The 20,492-nt window shown below is 35.6% G+C and overlaps 1 protein-coding gene across 2 annotated transcripts in view; it reads left to right on the forward strand.

Moving 5' to 3' along the window:
- Nucleotides 1-20,096, forward strand: part of fam234b (family with sequence similarity 234 member B) — a 61,345-nt gene extending 41,249 nt beyond the window's left edge. The window contains exons 9-13 of one of the 2 annotated variants that reach the window (XM_062036467.1): nt 5,502-5,580; nt 5,652-5,819; nt 9,842-9,956; nt 10,034-10,242; nt 18,875-20,096. In XM_062036467.1, coding sequence (XP_061892451.1) covers nt 5,502-5,580; nt 5,652-5,819; nt 9,842-9,956; nt 10,034-10,242; nt 18,875-18,877 — 574 coding nt within the window. In that variant the 3' untranslated portion in view covers nt 18,878-20,096. Of the gene's footprint in view, nt 1-5,501; nt 5,581-5,651; nt 5,820-9,841; nt 9,957-10,033; nt 10,380-18,874 lie in introns of those variants that run through there. The other variant, XM_062036466.1, reaches the window with a different exon arrangement.
- The last annotated feature ends 396 nt before the right edge of the window (nt 20,097-20,492 follow it).

A 20,492-nucleotide genomic window follows, 5' to 3' on the forward strand; every position in this document is an offset into this window, starting at 1 on the left:
ATATATATATATATATATATATATATATATACACACACACACACACACACACACATATATATTCTACATTTAAGTGCAGTCAATATATGTATATACTATGTATGTACTATGTATACATATACTATATATACCAGAGGTGGGACCAAGTCATTGCTTTGCAAGTCACAAGTAGGTCTCAAGTCTTTGCCCTCAAGTCTCGAGTCAAGTCCCGAGTAAAGACAGGCAAGTCCCGAGTCAAGTCCAAAGTCAAGACTGGAAAGTCTCAAGTCAAGTCCCAAGTCCTGCATTTTGAATTTTGAGTCCTTTCAAGTCCTTTTAACCACAGACTAATATATTTACACAGATTGTGTATGCTTTTAAAACGCTGTATTTATTTATTAAAACAAGTGCATTTGAAATTGCAGGGGAAAAAAAGTGCTGACATTGCACTTCATAATAGCACTATTATCCAGTAATTTTAAACATTTAACTCATTCTTTTACAGAATAAACACATTTTAAAAAATAAGTGCAACTGTACTTATTTGCACAAAAGTGTTAACATTGTATTTTCATGGCATATTGCATTGTAACTAGTTCCACAGCAGTTTCTATCCTGTTCTTACCTTATCTCATTGATCTCATCTCGTACTGTCTGTGTGTTTATGTGTGCGTACATATGAAAAACATAACAAAAACATGAACAAAACAATGAACAGAGTTGTACTTTTTAGATGTCAGGGCCCTATGCAATATGTACACATATTGTTAATATAGTATACATTTTAACGTTACGTTACTGTGTGTGATACATTGACTAACGTAACGTTTTGTCTAGGTACCTCATGCAACCCTGCTTAAAAAAATCACTTGGCAAAAAGTATGAATAAGGTAGCGAACTGCAGTGGACGCAACAGATTGCCGTGTTTGCAATGACGTTATAACCATAGACATCTTATAAGTAGAAGCAGCATTGGTTGCTGTGACGCGAGCAATTTGGCCGCCATCATGAAGTAGTGACAGTTGACAGGCAGAAAATAAAGATGGTGGTCAGCGTTTTCCTACTCAAATGAGCGGACTGTTGAAAATAGGAATCGGGGGATTACTTTTCACAAGTAAGATTTAACATTAATGTACTATTGGTTGTATTTTATCAAAATAATATTACCACAGAGTTGAGAAGGAGCAAAGATCTTCAATATTTGTATATGAAAATCACAAAGAAATCTTCAGGGGGAGGATGACTGCCCTACAGGGGTTTGGTTTACAAACTTTCAGCCCCACCTAAAACAAAATTCACCAGCCGCCACTGATTATGATGCATTCTCATTTTAGGCAAAATATAAGACAATACTTTCTTAACAGTATAATTGTAACCAGGAATAAGTCTTCAAGTAACAATATTCAAATACTAACATTGTTGGGTAAGACAGAATTTGGTTTTATTCTGAATCCAGTGAAACAGATTGGTGGTTTTAGCTGATAAAGACTTTCAGGTGTTTATATATGTTTATGTTGAAGTATTTGGCAGACGCTTTTATCCAAAGCGACATACATAAAAAATACATATAAAACAATGACTGTAAACATGATCATTTAAGGGAAGAATGTAATACAAAATATCAATACAAAGTGCCAAGACAGACTCTCTGCTGCTGCAGCAACAGAGATACAGTCTATAAGATATATATATATATATATATATATATATATATATATATATATATATATATATATATATATATATATATATATATATATATATATATATATATATATATATATATATAATGTATTCATATATTGTTTATGTAGGATATACGCATGTATACATAACCTAATCATATTGTTTCTTCAATTTAAAAATAGCTGACCGTTTTTTTCCCCCTTTCTCTGGGATTATATTCCCAGTTTTGATCTCGGACGTCTGGTCATTTATAGCGTATAAGAATATTATATTACTGTTAAGCAAACTATGAATAATAAAACACGCCAAAACATGTTTCCTTTATCATAGCTACACGTATGACAAAAAAGCGCGTGAAAATCAGTGGTATTCAGTGAGGTAAGATGAATTAAATGCGCTGACAGTTCATTGCTCCTGCCAAATGAATTGCGCTGAGTGGAGCGGATCACCACTCCAAGATGGTGGCCCCGCGTCTCGTCTGTGCCTGTAGGCAGTAGCGCTCGATGCTGCGTACCCTTATAAGATGTCTAAGGTTATAACGTTAGCAGTGAGTTAACAGCCTCACTGATTTAACTACACAGCAAATAAAAGTTACGTTACTTAGCCAATAAACGTTATCTTACATTCAAAACTTACCCTTTGTGCAACTTCAAATGTCGAACGAAGTTGGAAGTTGTTGCGTCTCCGTCTGTAATATTCGAACTGCGTGATTTGCATACGGCAATTCGTTTTTTGTTGACCAAGTCGTAGTTTTTATACCCGAACGAAATTAACTTTGGCATAATTGTTTCTCACTGCCGCATTGTTTGACAACTCTTGTTCGGTGGTTGTCCTGCAATTTGATTGGATGAATGCTGTGTGATGAAAACAACGTAGATCTAATTTGATTGGCTGTTGCACTGAGAGCACACCAGCTGACAGGAACAACACGCTGATAGACACAGACGAAGAAAATGAAAAATACGGAGCGGCACGCTCCCAAATAACTTTTTAATCTTTGGGTTTTGGGGAAAGTAGCAAGTCATGTCAAGTCAAAAGGCTCAAGTCCAAGTGAAGTCACAAGTCATTGATGTTAAAGTCTAAGTCGAGTTGCAAGTCTCTTTACATTTTGTCAAGTCGAGTCCAAAGTCATCAAATTCATGACTCGAGTCTGACTCGAGTCCAAGTCATGTGACTCGAGTCCACACCTCTGATATATACTATATATATATATATATATATATATGTTTATATATAGTATATATATATATATATATATATATATGTATATATATATATATATATATATATATACATAGTACATACATAGTATATACATATATTGACTGCACTTAAATGTAGAATATATTTATATTATTCATATATTATATATATATTATATTATATACAGGTATATCATATTATTTATTATTATTATTGTTTATTGTGAGCGAACTGTGGTGCTGAATTTCCCCCAGGGATCAATAAACTCGGTTCTCGGACTCCAATCCCTTTTTGAGAACCGGTACCTGTTATCGAGACCACTGTAGTAAAGAAAAAGAGTTGGTTCTTTATTCGAACCCCTCGGAACGAATCCCGTCCCGACCAGAAATGCTCCGTGTGACATCACAAGAAATCAGTCACGTAGCTCAGTCATTAGGCGCAGATAGCGAAAGCAGGAAAAAATGGACGGGAAAAAGTGCTCCAAGGTGTTATAAAGTTGAAAACAAAAGGTATAATCCAATGAATAACTTTACTGAGAGATTTGAGCAGGGTACAAACACATGAAGAACACTTCTACGACCCACCGGAAACATAGCAACCAGGCTATCAACGCACCTCCTTTACGGCAGCTGTCACAACGTTCTTATAGCAACCGCAGCACATACATATATGACAATGACATGATCTCCCTTTTTCAACTTTTGTTTTTCTTTCCTTGTAAACAAAACAAAATCACACTGTATATGTGTTGTCTGTCTAATTATAAATATTGCAGACGAGGCGTGTTGGCTGAGTTCTTGACGTTTACTTTCACGGGTGACGACATGCAACAACACTTTTCGGGGCTACCGCGCATGCTCGTCACTCCCGTTGAATGATGGGTAGTGTAGTTGTTATATTCCCTTACTCATAACATCTTTCCCCCTATAAAGAAATAATGTTAACTCAATAAAGTGTATTTCTTTTTTTAGCTTTAACTTTTCATTTTTTAGCATTGTAACCACATTTGCAAACAACTTTTCTCTTCATAGAATTTTTTTCAATAAAGAAATAAAGTGCAAAAATGTCAAAGCATCATAACAAACAGTTATGTCAAATAGCAGAAGAATTGCACTTTTTGGAGAGCTGTATTATTTCCAGTTTTGTGCCCAAGGGACTGATTTTATTTAACACTAGTATTATTTATACACCTATAGTGATCACAGAGACAGGTTGCTTTTGTGTTACTGTATATATTTGTTTTTCTGAAAATTCCCACTTAATATACTTTGGGTAACAACAGTCAATATTTATTTATTTTATTTTTTTAGGGGGGCAACAGTCAATATTTATTTATTTTTTAGATTAAATTGTTTTCTTATATAATAAAAGTGAGCTTTTGTTAAACCAAATATTGTGGGTTTTTTTTCCATATACAACAACCTATCTGGACTCGATAAGAGAATCGGTTCGATAAGAGGATTCAATAATAGACTCGAACTCGATAATTTCTTATCAAACATCATCCCTAATATATATATATATATATATATATATATATATATATATATATATATATATATATATATATATATATATATATATATATATACTTATATCTATATATTATATACTTATATGTATATATTATATATACGTATATCTATATATTATATATATACGTATATCTATATATTATATATATACTTATATCTATATATTATATATATATATATGTGTATATATATACACATCTATAGATATCTATATACTATGTATATATATATATCTATATCTCTCTCTCTCTCTCTCTATATATATATATATATATATATATATATATATATATATATACACACACACTACCGTTCAAAAGTTTGGGGTCACATTGAAATGTCCTTATTTTTAAAGGAAACGCACTGTACTTTTCAATGAAGATAACTTTAAACTAGTCTTAACTTTAAAGAAATACACTCTATACATTGCTAATGTGGTAAATGACTATTCTAGCTGCAAATGTCTGGTTTTTGGTGCAATATCTACATAGGTGTATAGAGGCCCATTTCCAGCAACTATCACTCCAGTGTTCTAATGGTACAATGTGTTTGCTCATTGGCTCAGAAGGCTAATTAATGATTAGAAAACCCTTGTGCAATCATGTTCACACATCTGAAAACAGTTTAGCTCGTTACAGAAGCTACAAAACTGACCTTCCTTTGAGCAGATTGAGTTTCTGGAGCATCACATTTGTGGGGTCAATTAAACGCTCAAAATGGCCAGAAAAAGAGAACTTTCATCTGAAACTCGACAGTCTACTCTTGTTCTTAGAAATGAAGGCTATTCCACAAAATTGTTTGGGTGACCCCAAACTTTTGAACGGTAGTGTGTATATATATATATATATATATATATATATATATATATATATATATATACAGTGGGGCAAAAAAGTATTTAGTCAGCCACCCATTGACAATCAATGGGTGGCTGACTAAATAATTTTTTGCCCCACTGTATATATATATATATATATATATATATATATATATATATATATATATATATATATATATATATATATATATATATATATATATATATATAAAAAGCTGTAGTTCCAGTCTAAGTGTAAAATATGTGCTGATGTGTCACAGCCAACCAACACCAGGACACTTCAACGATGATGGAATCCTTGATATTTTCCTTCAGCACTCATCAAAGGGCGTCATGACGGTAATAATTACATCAATCACACAAACATGCTCCATTTTTTTCTGTCAGTCACCATGTTTGTGTCGGCCTAGGCGCTGGTGATCGACGGGGCCAACGGGCGCCCTCTCTGGACGGCACAGTTCGTGTGCCCTCGTCTGGTTTTGGAAGCGGCAGCGGTCGCCACTTCCACTGGTCTGTCTGCTTTTGTCTTCTGGGCCAGTGAGCCAATCAGAGCGCGGAAGAATATCACCACAGCAACTGTGAGTATGGCAAGAGAACAAGCTTTCTGAGGCGAACCAATTCTGCATGGAGCTGTGTACTTAGTGAACCACTATAGCAGGGGTGTCAAACTCAAATACAGAGTTGGCCAAAATTTAAAACTGAACAAAGCCGCGGGCCAAGGTTGAACAAATTAACCTTTTAATAGGGACCCAAACAAGTTTTGCATTGAATATTGAACAAGCAAGGCTTATATAACTTTATAGTGACATGCAAAATCGAGTTTCAAATAATAATAATAATAATTAAAAAATATAAATGGCATATCAAATACAATTTAAATAAAAATTGAATGTCTCTTTTCTATTTGCAGCCTTCTGAGGTAAATATCAACATTAACTTTTTCCACAGGCTAATAAATTTGAAAATAAAATAACAATGAATAAACCAACCATTCAGGACTTTAAACTGCTCAGTTTGCAACACACTGATCTAATCTGATTTGCCCAAGCCAGATACCTGGCATCTTTTCTTAGATGCTATTTCATTAATGTCGGGGCTCAGGATTTGAGCTGAGGCAACCTTCATTATCGAACGAAGGTGTTCATCAGTCATTATATCTCGTAGTCCACCCGGACTAGTCTTGGGGGCGTGCCTTAAAGGCACTGCCTTTAACGTCCTCTACGAGATGTCGTCACGTCCGCTTTTCATCCATTCTAACAACGTGCTGGCCCCCCCCCCCCCCCCCCCCCCACACACACACACCTTGTAGCGGCCGCCTTAGCAACAAAGCGCTGCGGGAAACCCGGATGTTTGGTGCATTTTAGCTGCTTGATATTTCTGATTGATTACAAAACTTTAAGGAGGTCGTCATAGAAGTAAACAAGGTAGGAGTCCAACTTTCACATATTCTTAATATCCAATTATATTAATTATAAATGCGTCATATTATTATATTTGTATGTAACATATTTTCCGGACTATAGAGCGCACTGGTATATAAGCCGCACCCACTAAATTTTAGGGTACATTTTCCCCATATATTAGCCGCACCGTAATATAAGTCGCAGATATATATGTTGTGAAATTAGTTATTTACACAGAAATATTCTGTAAATGTTTATTTACATACCTTAATTGTTTCCAAATAACACGGCAGTAAAACAGCTGATCAAACAAAACAGAAGTCATGGTCATGGACCCACAAGCTGCGCAAGTTAGCTCTCCAATCAGCTAAATAACTCCACGGGGACGTTTTGGTGAATTTACAGACGAATTTGTGAAATGAAACAAAACAAAAAGAATGCCATTGTAAGTTAATAATACTAACACAGACACTTGTAAACGTGTTAGCATATTCAAATCAAATCAAATGATAAATGATAAATGGGTTATACTTGTATAGCGCTTTTCTACCTTCAAGGTACTCAAAGCGCTTTGACAGTATTTCCACATTTACCCATTCACACACACATTCACACACTGATGGCGGGAGCTGCCATGCAAGGCGCTAACCAGCAGCCATCAGAGGCAAAGGGTGAAGTGTCTTGCCCAAGGACACAACGGACGTGACTGGGAAGGTAGAAGGTGGGAATTGAACCCCAGTAACCTGCAACACTCCGATTGCTGGCACAGCCACTCTACCAAATTCGCCACGCCGTCCCCAACTAATAAATCAACTTTATTTATAAAGCACATTTAAAATTTACCACAGGGGTAGCCAAAGTGCGGTACAATGGGAAGGTTAAAAGATAATACGAGAACCGAGCAAACACAACACAACACAAACAGAACACGATAAAAAATAAATAAATAAAACATAAAACATGAAAACATAAAAACAGGTTCACAGCAGGTGTATTATGGGGCGCCATTGCAGGATGGATATCACTCAGTGTTAAAAGCCATGGAATAAAAGTATGTTTTTAAGAGAGATTTAAAAACAGGAAAAGAGGAGGCTTGTCTAACACTCAGAGGTAGGTCGTTCCAGAGCTTGGGAGCAGCAGCAGCGAAAGCTCTGTCACCTCTAAGCTTCAGCCTTGTGTCTGGGACCGTCAGTAGCAGCTGATCGGCCGATCTTAGGGATCGGGTGGGGCAGTAAGGCTGAAGGAGGTCGGAGAGATATGTTGGCGCGAGGTTGTTTAGACATTTAAAAACAAATAAAAGGAGTTTAAAATTGATTCGGTAACGCACAGGGAGCCAGTGAAGGGACGCTAATATAGGGGTGATGTGCTCACGTCTGCGGGTCTGTGTTAGCTAATGTTAATGAGGCTAGCTTGATTACGTTACGATAGCACGTACAAATATGCATGAAAACACTCCTACAGACATCACACAATGGACGGTTTAGTAAGTAAAAATTGTTTGTTATATTGTAAAACTTACAAACTTTACTTGGAGTGATGAATGAAGAATCCATACGAGTAAAATCGCTATAGATGGCGAAAAGTCTAAACAGCACTGCGGTTGAAAAAGAAGCAAAAACAAAAGCACTACCGCTAAAAACAAATGAGGACCCTGCAGTGAGAGAACTTCTCCAAAAGATGGCGCCATAGTACAAACATTAAACACCTCAATGTAATAGCGAAGAAAAAATCCATAAATTAGCCGCACCATTTTATAAGCCGTAGGTTTCAAGGCTTAGGAAAAAAGTAGCGGTTTATAGTCCGTAATTTACGGTATATGTATAAACTATATATATATGTGTGTTTTTTCTAGCCCAATGCGGCCCCTAATCTAAGGTATTAATGCACATGGTCTACCAGAAAATAAGAAGACCGGGCAGGAGAGATAATTAGAGAGGAATTCGATACTTCCAGGACTTGTTCACACTGCAGGTCAATTCCAAATTTTTTGGCCCATATGTGATCGCACTTTTCACACAGACGTGAAAAATGCAATTCCAAACTTTTCAAATCCGACCCAGGCCGCTGGAAATAAATCTGATATGTATGGAATGCGACTGCTGTCTGAACGCTCCGTACGCGTCCATCCGACCAATAAGTCATCAAAAAGTGATTAACCAAAATAGACTGCAAAATAAATAGTTGACAAATGAGCCGAAAACAGGCGAGAAATAACGTTCTAGGAACTGACATAAAAGTTCTACCACTCTTGTCTGCGACTGCTCGCCCTCACGGGCTTAGGACGAGACATTGAAGCAAACTGCCAGTGAAAATATTGTCCTCTTCCTTCCTAATCTTCTACACGCAATAATTGGGTTCAGAAAATGTAGTTTGGTTCCACAAAATCCTTGAAATGGCCACAAATTCACCAGGACTGAGAAGGCAGGTCACATTGCATTCACATCAGACATCGCATTTTTTGTAACGTGAACGATAACCTAATGAGATCAGATTTGACAAAAATATCCAAGTTGGACATCTAACCTGCTGGCACTTTTACAAAAAAGTACTAGTGACAAATCTCGTGAAGACTCTGAAATGAAAGTACACATAATAAAAAGGAATAAAATCGGATCTTGATTTTTTTTTGGTAGAAATTATAACATCTTAAAGTGCCTTTATTTTATTTTATTTCATTTGGATTTTTTGAAGTTTGCCTTATCTCCATCAATTCATCTATTTTCTACCGCTTGTCCCTCTGGATCGTGGGGGGGCTGGAGCCTATCCCAGCTGCACTAGGGCGGAAGGAATTTCATTTTATATTTTACTTATTTTAATTTTATTGTATATTTAATTTTACTTAATTCGATTTATTTTTTTAAAATTTTTATTCTATTTTATTTGTATTTCTTTTAATTTAATGTTATATTATATTTTGTCATTTTAATTTAATTCTATTTTTTGTATTTCATTAAATGTTTTATTTGAATTTAATTGTATTTATTTTAATTTTATTTAATTTGTATTTCTTTTGATTCAATTTTATTTTATTTTTTGTTCGTTTTATTTTATTTTGTTACATTTGTCCCAAGCAGGAGCGAGCCCCTCCAGGCCCCTACTGAAACTGTGTGTTTATTCTTCTGTGCGTGTGTGACATGACAAGTGTGTTGCATCATGGTCAGGGGTGCACTGAAATAAGTTGACTATGAATCACTCAGGTAACTCCTGGTGTTGCTGAGCCGGTCATCAGAAAGCTCTTCCTGTTGCACCCGACGCTTCCCACAATCCTCCAGGAACTGAGCAGCACCACAGACACGGTAGTGGCGGCAGCAGGTAGGAGTCCAAGTACTTGGTGCACAGTCCTGGACCAGGTTGGTGTGTTCTACACTACAAGGTCTGCCCTCTGCCAGTGAGTTACGAGGAGCCTCTGAAAGACGCGACCTACATCACCGTGTCCTCGCGGCCCACGCCCGACTCTCAGCCCGCCGCCCGGCTAGTGAGGAGCATGAGCCTCCGCGCCGCCCTCGCCAAAGGACACACACTCTCACTCGGCGACGAGACCGGGACGTCGCACGAGATCATCGAGGCGTTCTTCAGACGCTTGTTCTTCAGACGTCAGGTGAGGTCCACACCTGGGGGGCGTTCCAGGTGGGAGGGTCAACAAACTGAGTAAAAACCTGAATGACCCTAAAAGTGTCCCAGAACAGCTGATCTCAGTTCCATCAATCCTGAATATGTTGACTCGGACTCAAATCTACAATAAAAAGATGCTGACTCTGCAATTCACCATAGCAACCAGGAAAGGAAAAGGCTGAAAGTGTTTATGGTGACATAAAAAATAAATAAATATATATATATATATACACACACCGTATTTTCCGCACTATAAGGCGCACCTTCAATGAATGTCTATTTTAAAACCTTGTTCATATATAAGGCGCACCGCATTATAAGGCGCATAGAATAGACGCTACAGTAGAGGCTGGGGTTACGTTAGGCATCCATTAGATGGAGCTGCGCTAAAGGGAATGTCAACAAATCAAAAAGTGATTTTACTGACACCTCTACTTGCTGCTCTCTGTTCAACAACCCACTGTTCGAGTTTGTCCTCCAACTGTAGCCATCTCGCTTTGTTCTCTCGGAAACTCTGTTTAGTCTTCTTTACTTGGCACAGGTCATCATGTTGCTTCCTCCACTTCCGCACCATTGATTCGTTAATGTTAAATTCTCTCGCTGCTGCTCTATTCCCGTGTTCTACTGCGTGACGATCGCCTTGAGTTTAAACTCAGCGTCGTAAGCGTGCCTCTTAAAGGCCTACTGAAACCCACTACTACCGACCACGCAGTCTGATAGTTTATATATCAATGATGAAATCGTAACATTGCAACACATGCCAATACGGCCGGGTTAACTTATAAAGTGCAATTTTAAATTTCCCGCTAAACTTCCGGTTGAAAACGTCTATGTATGATGACGTATGCGCGTGACGTCAATCGTTGAAACGGAAGCATTCGGACACATTGTATCCAATACAAAAAGCTCGGTTTTCATCGCAAAATTCTACAGTATTCTGGACATCTGTGTTCGTGAATCTTTTGCAATTTGTTTAATGAACAATGAAGACTGCAAAGAAGAAAGCTGTAGGTGGGATCGGTGTATTAGCGGCTGGCTGCAGCAACACAACCAGGAGGACTTTGACTTGGATAGCAGACGCGCTATCCGACGCTAGCCGCCGACCGCATTGATGATCGGGTGAAGTCCTTCGTCGCTCCGTCGATCGCTGGAACGCAGGTGAGCACGGGTGTTGATGAGCAGATGAGGGCTGGCTGGCGTTGGTGGATAGCTAATGTTTTTAGCATAGCTCTGTGAGGTCCCGTTGCTAAGTTAGCTTCAATGGCGTCGTTAGCAACAGCATTGTTAGGCTTCGCCAGGCTGGAAAGCATTAACTGGTTATTAGTTAGTAGTTACAGGTCCATGGTTTAATAGTATTGTTGATTTACTGTCTATCCTTCCAGTCAGGGGTTTATTTATTTTGTTTCTATCTGCAGTTAAGCCCGATGCTATCACGTTAGCTCCGTAGCTAAAGTGCTTCGCCGATGTATTGTCGTGGAGATAAAAGTCACTGTGAATGTCCATTTCGCGTTCTCGACTCTCATTTTCAAGAGGATATAGTATCCGAGGTGGTTTAAAATACAAATCCGTGATCCACAATAGAAAAAGGAGAGAGTGTGGAATCCAATGAGCCAGCTTGTACCTAAGTTACGGTCAGAGCGAAAAAAGATGCGTCCTGCACTACACTCTAGTCCTTCACTCTCCCGTTCCTCATCCACGAATCTTTCATCCTGGCTCATATTAATGGGGTAATTGTCGCTTTCTCGGTCCGAATCGCTCTCGCTGCTGGTGTAAACAATGGGGAAATGTGAGGAGCCTTTCAACCTGTGACGTCACGCTACTTCCGGTACAGGCAAGGCTTTTTTTTATCAGCGACCAAAAGTTGCGAACTTTATCGTCGATGTTCTCTACTAAATCCTTTCAGTAAAAATATGTCAATATCGCGAAATGATCAAGTATGACACATAGAATGGATCTGCTATCCCCGTTTAAATTTAAAAAATCCATTTCAGTAGGCCTTTAATAGGAGCCATTTTTGAGTCTTTACATAAAGTTTAGGTCTCGCAACTACGGGACTTCACTTTCCCCCGTAGAAGAAGAAGCACTTCTTCTTCTACGGCAGTGGTTCTTGACCTTGTTGGAGGTACCGAACCCCACCAGTTTCATATGCGCATTAACCGAACCCTCCTTTTTTTTCAAATTCAAGACAAAGTTATTATGTTTTTGGTAACACTTTAGTATGGGGAACATATTCTAAATAACAAAGACTTAATTTAGAGTTTTGTGGACACTAGGGGAACATATTCTAAGTAGGGCTACAACAAATCGATTAAATCGATTATAAAAATAGTTGGCGATTAATTTAGTCATCGATTCGTTGGATCTATGCTATGCGCATGCGCAGAGGCAATTTATTTTATTTTTTTATTATTATTATTTTTTAAATAAACCTTTGTTTATAAACTGCAACATGTACAAACAGCTGAGAAACAATGATCAAAATAAGTATGGTGCCAGTATGCTGTTTTTTTCCCAATAAAATACTGGAAAGGATAGAAATGTAGTTTGTCTCTTTTATCCGATTATTAATCGAAGTAATAATCGATTATCAAATTAATCGTTAGTTGCATCCCTAATTCTAAGTAACAAAGACTTAATTTAGAGTTATTTGCTTAGAGTTAGGGCCAGGGTTAGGGTTATAATAAGGCTATGCCGAATAAGGCATTAATATGTACTTAATAATGACTAGTTAACACTAGAAGTCCCAGCATTTTTCTGTCTACCTAGAAGACCCAGAGAGGGGTCATTTGGCCCGACGCTTTTCCCGAATACACTAATCACTCATTTTGTTATGGTAATGAGGCTGTTAGGGGCAGTTTGTCTAGGTAGACAGAAAAATTATACATGTGGGAAATGCCGAAAGGAGCAATGGCAGTGCCAGGATTGTGAGTGACTGCTCAAATGTATGTCAGTCACGTTTACATGGACATGGTTTTTCATTCTTTGTAAATATGCTTTTTTCTTTGTAAATTTTTTTTTTTAAACTATTTTTGGCACACAAAAATAACAATTGCTTCTGCAACAACCCTCCACACCAAAACTGGGAAAACAGTTGCTTTTTCATTCTTTGTAAATATGTTTTGTTTTGTATTTTTTTTAACAATAAATGTCAGAGTGTTGATCCCTTCATTCTGTTGATCCTTGCAAAAACACACACAACCTACCTCAGAACTAAAGCTTGAGCTGTAAGGTCCCCTCCCCCACACAGGCTCAAGTGGCCCCCTGCCGTGTGCCACTAACAGCCACATTTTCATAACAAAAGGAGTGTCCACAGGGGGGACTAGGGGTCAAATGACCCTCTTGTGTGTTTTCTAGGTAAAAATGTCAATTGACCCTTCTCTGGGACTTCGCGTGTTAAGAGCCCATATGTTACTAATTTGCATGTTAATAAGCAACTAATTAATGGTGAATATGTTCCCCATATGTTACCATGTTTTTTTTACTGGTGCACAAAATGAACTGTGCATGAACATCACCTTGTTTAAACAACAAATCCAACACAGGGCATAAACTCACAACAAATTACACACCTGCAAATCAGTGTGACTTCTGCTGTTGCCATATCCGTAATACGCCGATAGGGAGAAGTTTTTATTTACGCGATGAGTCGGGTGTGTTTTGACCTCCGCTGAACCCCTGAGGCCGACTCGATCGAACCCAGGTTAAGAACCACTGTTCTACGGTAAGCAGTCGTAGAAGGGGGGAAATGAAGTCGGCGTAGTTACCGTAGTTGCGAGACCTGTTGTGGCTCAATATTGGTCCATATATAAGGCGCACCGGATTATAAGGCGCACTGTCAGCTTTTGAGGAAATTGGTGGTTTTTAGGTGCGCCTTATAGTGCGGCAAAATACGGTGTATATATATATATATATATATATATATATATATATATATAAGGGGTGTAAAGGTACGTGTATTTGTATTGAACCGTTTCGGTACGGGGGTTTCGGTTCGGTTCGGAGGTGTACTGAACAAGTTTCCACACGAACATTAAGTAGCCGCCTCCGCTTCCTTCTGCCTCTGTCAGTCTTCTACACAGCACCCAGCATTGTCCCACCCACACAACCATCTGATTGGTTACAAACAGAGCGGTAACAGCCAATAAGCAGTGCGTATTCAGAGCGGTAACAGCCAATCAGCAGTGCATATTCAGAGCACATGTCGTCAGTGCTTAGCAGGTAAGCATCAGGCCGCGGACTCTCCCCAAATTATAATAAATACCTCCCAGTCAACTACTAGTAACATCACTATGAGCCCGTTGACCTTCTAGAAATATAAAAGGCAGCTCAGCTCGCTCGCAGTTCTGGCTTGAGGTGAAGGCTAATTCGCTTTTAGCGTAACGTTAGCTCATTTTGCGGTGTGTGTGTGCGTGTGTGTGTGTTACAGACAGCAAAGCCCTGTCTGTCTGTACGTACCAAACCGAAATTTGTGTACCGTTACACCCCTAATATAGATAGATAGATAGATAGATATACAGTATATATATACTGTATAAATATATACACATATATACTGTATATATATATTAGGGGTGTGGGAAAAAATCGATTCGAATTCGAATCGCGATTCTCATGTTGTGCGATTCAGAATCGATTCTCATTTTTAAAAAAGCGATTTTTTTTAAATTTTTATATTTTTTCATTGTTTTTTTTAAATTAATCAATCGAACAAAACAATACACAGCAATACCATAACAATGCAATCCAATTCCAAAACCAAACCCGACCCAGCAACACTCAGAACTGCAATAAACAGAGCAATTGAGAGGAGACACAAACACGACACAGAACAAACCAAAAGTAGTGAAACAAATGAATATTATCAACAACAGTATCAATATCAGTTACAATTTTAACATAGCAGTGATTAAAAATCCCTCATTGACATTATAATTAGACATTTATAAAAAATAAAAATAAATGAACAATATTGTCACAGTGGCTACACTTGCATCGCATCTCATAAGCTTGACAACACACTGTGTCCAATATTTTCACAAAGATAAAATAAGTCATATTTTTGGTTCATTTAATAGTTAAAACAAATTTACATTATTGCAATCAGTTGATAAAACATTGTCCTTTACAATTATAAAAGCGTTTTACAAAAATCTACTACTCTGCTTGCATGTCAGCAGACTGGGGTAGATCCTGCTGAAATCCTATGTATTGAATGAATAGAGAATCGTTTTGAATCGGGAAAATATCATTTTTGAATCGAGAATCGCGTTGAATCGAAAAAAATCTATTTTGAATCGAATCGTGACCCCAAGAATCGATATTGAATCGAATCGTGGGACACCCAAAGATTCGCAGCCCTAATATATATACACACAGTATATATATATATATATATATATATATATATATATATATATATATATATATATATATACATATATATATATATATATATATATATATATATATATATATATACATACAGTATATATATACATACAGTATATATGTATATATAATATGTATTATATATGTATGTGTGTATATTTATCTGTATGTATATATGTAATACATGTGTATATTTATGTATATATGTGTGTACTGTATATACAGTATATGTGTATGTATATATATATATATATATATCATATTATATAGGGGTGCAACTAACGATTAATTTGATAATCGATTAATCTGTCGATTATTACTTCGATTAATCGATTAATGATCAAATAAAAGAGACCAACTACATTTCTATCCTTTCCAGTATTTTCTGGGAAAACATAACAGCATACTGGCACCATACTTATTTTGATTATTGTTTCTCAGCTGTTTGTACATGTTGCAGTTTATAAATAAAAAATTATAAAAATAAATTAAAAAACAAAAATGTAAAATAAATAAATAAATTGCCTCTGCGCATAGCATAGATCCATCAAATCGATGACTAAATTAATCGCCAACTATTTTTTATCATCGATTTTAATCGATTTAATCGATTAGTTGTTGCAGCCCTAATATTATAGTACATATGTTTACTCAGTGGCCTAGTGGTTAGTGTCCGCCCTGAGATCGGTAGGTCGTGATTTACCTCTCTTTACCTCCCTGCTTGGCACTCAGCATCAAGGGTTGGAATTGGGGGTTAAATCACCAAAATGATTCTCAAGGGGATGGGTCAAATGCAGAGGACAAATTGCACCACACCTAGTGTGTGAGACAATCATTGGTACTTTAACTTTTAACTTAACTTTTATATATACAATATATACACACACACACACACACACACACACACACACACACACACACACACACACACACAGTATATAAAAGATATGCAGTTGGTATTTTTATTGACCTAAAGAAAGCCTTTGATACCATTAATCATTCAATTCTACTAGATAAAATGGGAAGATATGGAATTAGGCTGGTGACTGGTTAAAAAGTTATTTAACAGGGAGGGTACAGTTTGTTAAAATGGGTCAATTTTTATCTGATACTCTTGGCATTGCTTGTGGTGTCCCCCAAGGGTCCATGTTGGGGCCAAAACTGTTTAATGTATGTATTAATGATATGTTTAATACATCCAAAATACGGAAATGTATACTAATTGCAGACGACACAAATATATTCTACAGTAGTGATGACTATAATGAGCTCATAAATACAGTAAACACAGAACTAAACAGTAAAAAAATGGATGGACACAAATAAATTATCTTTGAATATAAATAAAACTAAGATAGTGATGAAATTGCAACGTAACGTCTGAACAGAAAATAAGTATTGATGGTACCCAAATTGAAATCGTAAATGAAAATACATTTTTGGGAGTAATAATTGATAGTAAACAATCATGGAAACCTCATGTCAGACACATTAAAACAAAAATCTCCAAAAGCCTCTCAATTATAAACAAAGCAAAACTATACCTCAATGAAAATGCACTCCGTACTCTATACTGCACCTTGGTACTCCCATACCTTACATACTGTGTTGAAATATGGGGGAATACTTACCACAACACAATTCATCCTCTGATCATATTACAGAAAAGAGCAGTGCGGATCATTCACAACGTTGGTTATTTAGAACATACTCATAATCTGTTTATGCAATCAAAGTTGCTCAAATTTGATGACCTTGTTAAATATAATACTTTAAAAATCTTATATAAAGCATTTAACAAATTATTGCCGCCTAATCTACGTTTTTTTATAAGACGAGTGCAGGCTCATAACTTGAGAGGCTTTGGATATTTCTTATTGCCAAGAGCTCAAACCACTCGTAAACGTTTTTGTGTGTCTGTATGCGGAGTAAAACTATGGAACAAACTGGACTTACAACACAAGCAATGCCAAACTATTAATCGATTTAAACTATTACACGAACATGGGGTCTGGTTCAAATATAGAGATGAGGGTCTTTAATTTGACCTGCTGCTATACTCTGTCTCAAGTGATAACATGTGCTCAATGTTTCCTTACCATTATTGCTATGTTGTCTATTACCATTATTGTGATGTTGTCTATTACCATTGTTGGTATATTCATTATTCCTACATTGTTGATACAAATTATTGTTACAGTGTAATAATTATTGTATTATAATCCTTGAACAAAGTAAGAGTGAAACTCATGTGAATAATCACTGAATGGAGAACTGGGGGTGGGATTAAATAAATGATCTTCTTCCCACTCCCTTTCAGGCAAAACTGGACAATCATGCATTACATACTATACATTACCTTTTGCACTTTATTAATTTATATTATTATGTGTTGTCAACTTTGTACTTTTTTATGTCATTGCCTGAAAAAAATAAATAAATGAAAAATATATGTATGTATACATATATACACTATGTATATACTATATATATGTAACATTTACACAATATATATAGTATATACATATTTTTATATAAAATATATATTTGATATATGCTTCTTGAAATAATCTAAAATTTCAGATTTTGTTGGCAAGTTTTGTTTATTGTAATAAATATAACTCAAATATGAGTTATATTAACAATGATAAAATACCCCCAAAAATATTTTTCCTTAAAACAAATGCATTTAGGAGGACAGATTAAAGGTGGAATTAAATAGCTAAAATCAAGGGAAAGAAAATGCTTGGCTAACAGGATATGACACTGATTTTAGTTACAATAATTGTAAATATAAATTCTAAATATTTACAATAATGAAAAATAATGTAAGTTTTTTTTTTTAAAATCCAAACAAATCCAATTACTATTAATATACAATATTTTTTTAAATTTCTTATCAGTCCTATATAATGCTAACATATTTAATGAACCATGACCTCAGTATAAAAAAATGAATGTTATTGTAACATCTGGTGGTCACAAAGAATCACACGTCACGTCACACATGACAAAAACTCAGCCTTTGTCTAGGAAAAACCCTCCCAGCAAGCAAAACAGGTTACCATGGCAACCAATTGACTTTCTTCTTTGGAGCAAAAAAAGTCAGGATTTACATACTCAGTTTTTAATGTCACCTGCTTTCTGGAGTCACAACATAAGCTTTTTATTCCATTTGACCTCCTTTTATTCTGTTCATTAATATTACAATCTCACTTTTTGTGTTTTAGTGAGACACTGAATGAAGCACGAGACACCAGTGACTGACCTCAAGGGAGCATAGAAGATGTTTACATCTCACTAGTCCAATTCATCAGTATTTAATATTTTTCTGTCAAATATGTCTTTTTTTTTCCAAATAACTTTTGTCATTTTATTTTATGTTTCTTTTAATTGAATTTGTATTTAATTTTATTTGATTTTTCTGTCAGTCTTTTTTTTTTTTTTTACAAATAACCATTTTTTATGTCATTTTATTTTATATTTCTTTTAATTTAATTTGATTTCATTTTATTTTAATTTTGTTTCGTTTTATTTTATTTTTCTGTGAGTTTTTTTTACAAATAACTTAATTTTTGTCATTTTATTTTATATTTCTTTTAATTTGATTTCATTTTAGTTGTATTTAATTTCATTTTTTAATGTATTTCATTTTATTTGTTTTATTTAAATTGTATTTCGTTTTATTTTATTTGTATTTCATTTCATTTGTTTTTTTTATTTTAATTTAAAAATGTTTTATTTTATTTGTAATTAATTTCATTTTTTATCTTATTAATTTTAATTTGTTTTATTTTTTGTATTTTATTTTATTTTTCTGCCAAACAGTCTTTTTTTTTTTCAAATAATTATTTTTTATGTCATTTTATTTTACATTTCTTTTAATTTCATTTCATTTTATTTGTATTTTTCTGTCAAATATCTGTCTTTTTTTTAACGGCACTTAAATAACTAAGTGGCGTTGAAGCATGTTTTAACATTTGATTGAATGTTCCGCGATTGCTGCGACTTGAAATGAAAACGTGTTTACGTCACTTGTTGAACTCTTCATGATGATAAATATTCACTTTTGTACAGTATTTATTTGGTGTACTCGGCTGCTCACACCTTGTATCGTACACCACAACTTCTTCTCTAGCATAAAGATACAAATATGTACCATAGCTCTGCATTTTATCAATGGATCGTGTAGCGTTTGCCTCGTTTTTGACCGTGATGGCAAACTAAAATAGTGTAATGATAACCATAGAACCGTGGTACAATTGAGTACATTGATCAATAGATGCCATGTTGAACATACAAGTTGTGTTCTTATGCTGTAGTACTTCCTAGTAGTTTTACTTTCAATACAGTGTTGACATTTGTACTTGGATGTTGGTTAGCAATATCAAATTGTTATTCAGTATGAATGAAAACATTGCCTGCGCCGTTAATAAAAGTTTTATGCTGTTCCTTTCTTGCTGTTTGTATCGTTTGTCAGAAGTGTCCAAACTTACAGAAACATTTAAGAATGCGTAGGACCCATCCAATACTTTAAGTGAAATGGAGGAAAAATGTGGCAATATATTTAGAAAGTGTTTTTGTTGCTTTTTTGGCAAATAAAAATAAATAAAAAATAGTGATTTACCCAGAATAACTAAAATATAATGTAACAGCTTATTATGAAACACTAGCAGGTAGTGAGTGGGCCATACACTCACTAAAGCAGACCTGGGCATTCTGCGGGCCGCATCCGGCCCTTTGTGCGTCCCTGTCCGGCCCGCATGAGGCCAATTATAAATTACAAAATACATTTTAAAAAGTATCTATGTCGAGTGTGCAATACAACGGTGCTGCTTTTGTTTTGAA

The sequence above is a fragment of the Entelurus aequoreus genome, linkage group LG25 (assembly GCF_033978785.1).
Source record: "Entelurus aequoreus isolate RoL-2023_Sb linkage group LG25, RoL_Eaeq_v1.1, whole genome shotgun sequence".
Lineage (NCBI taxonomy): Eukaryota > Metazoa > Chordata > Actinopteri > Syngnathiformes > Syngnathidae > Entelurus > Entelurus aequoreus.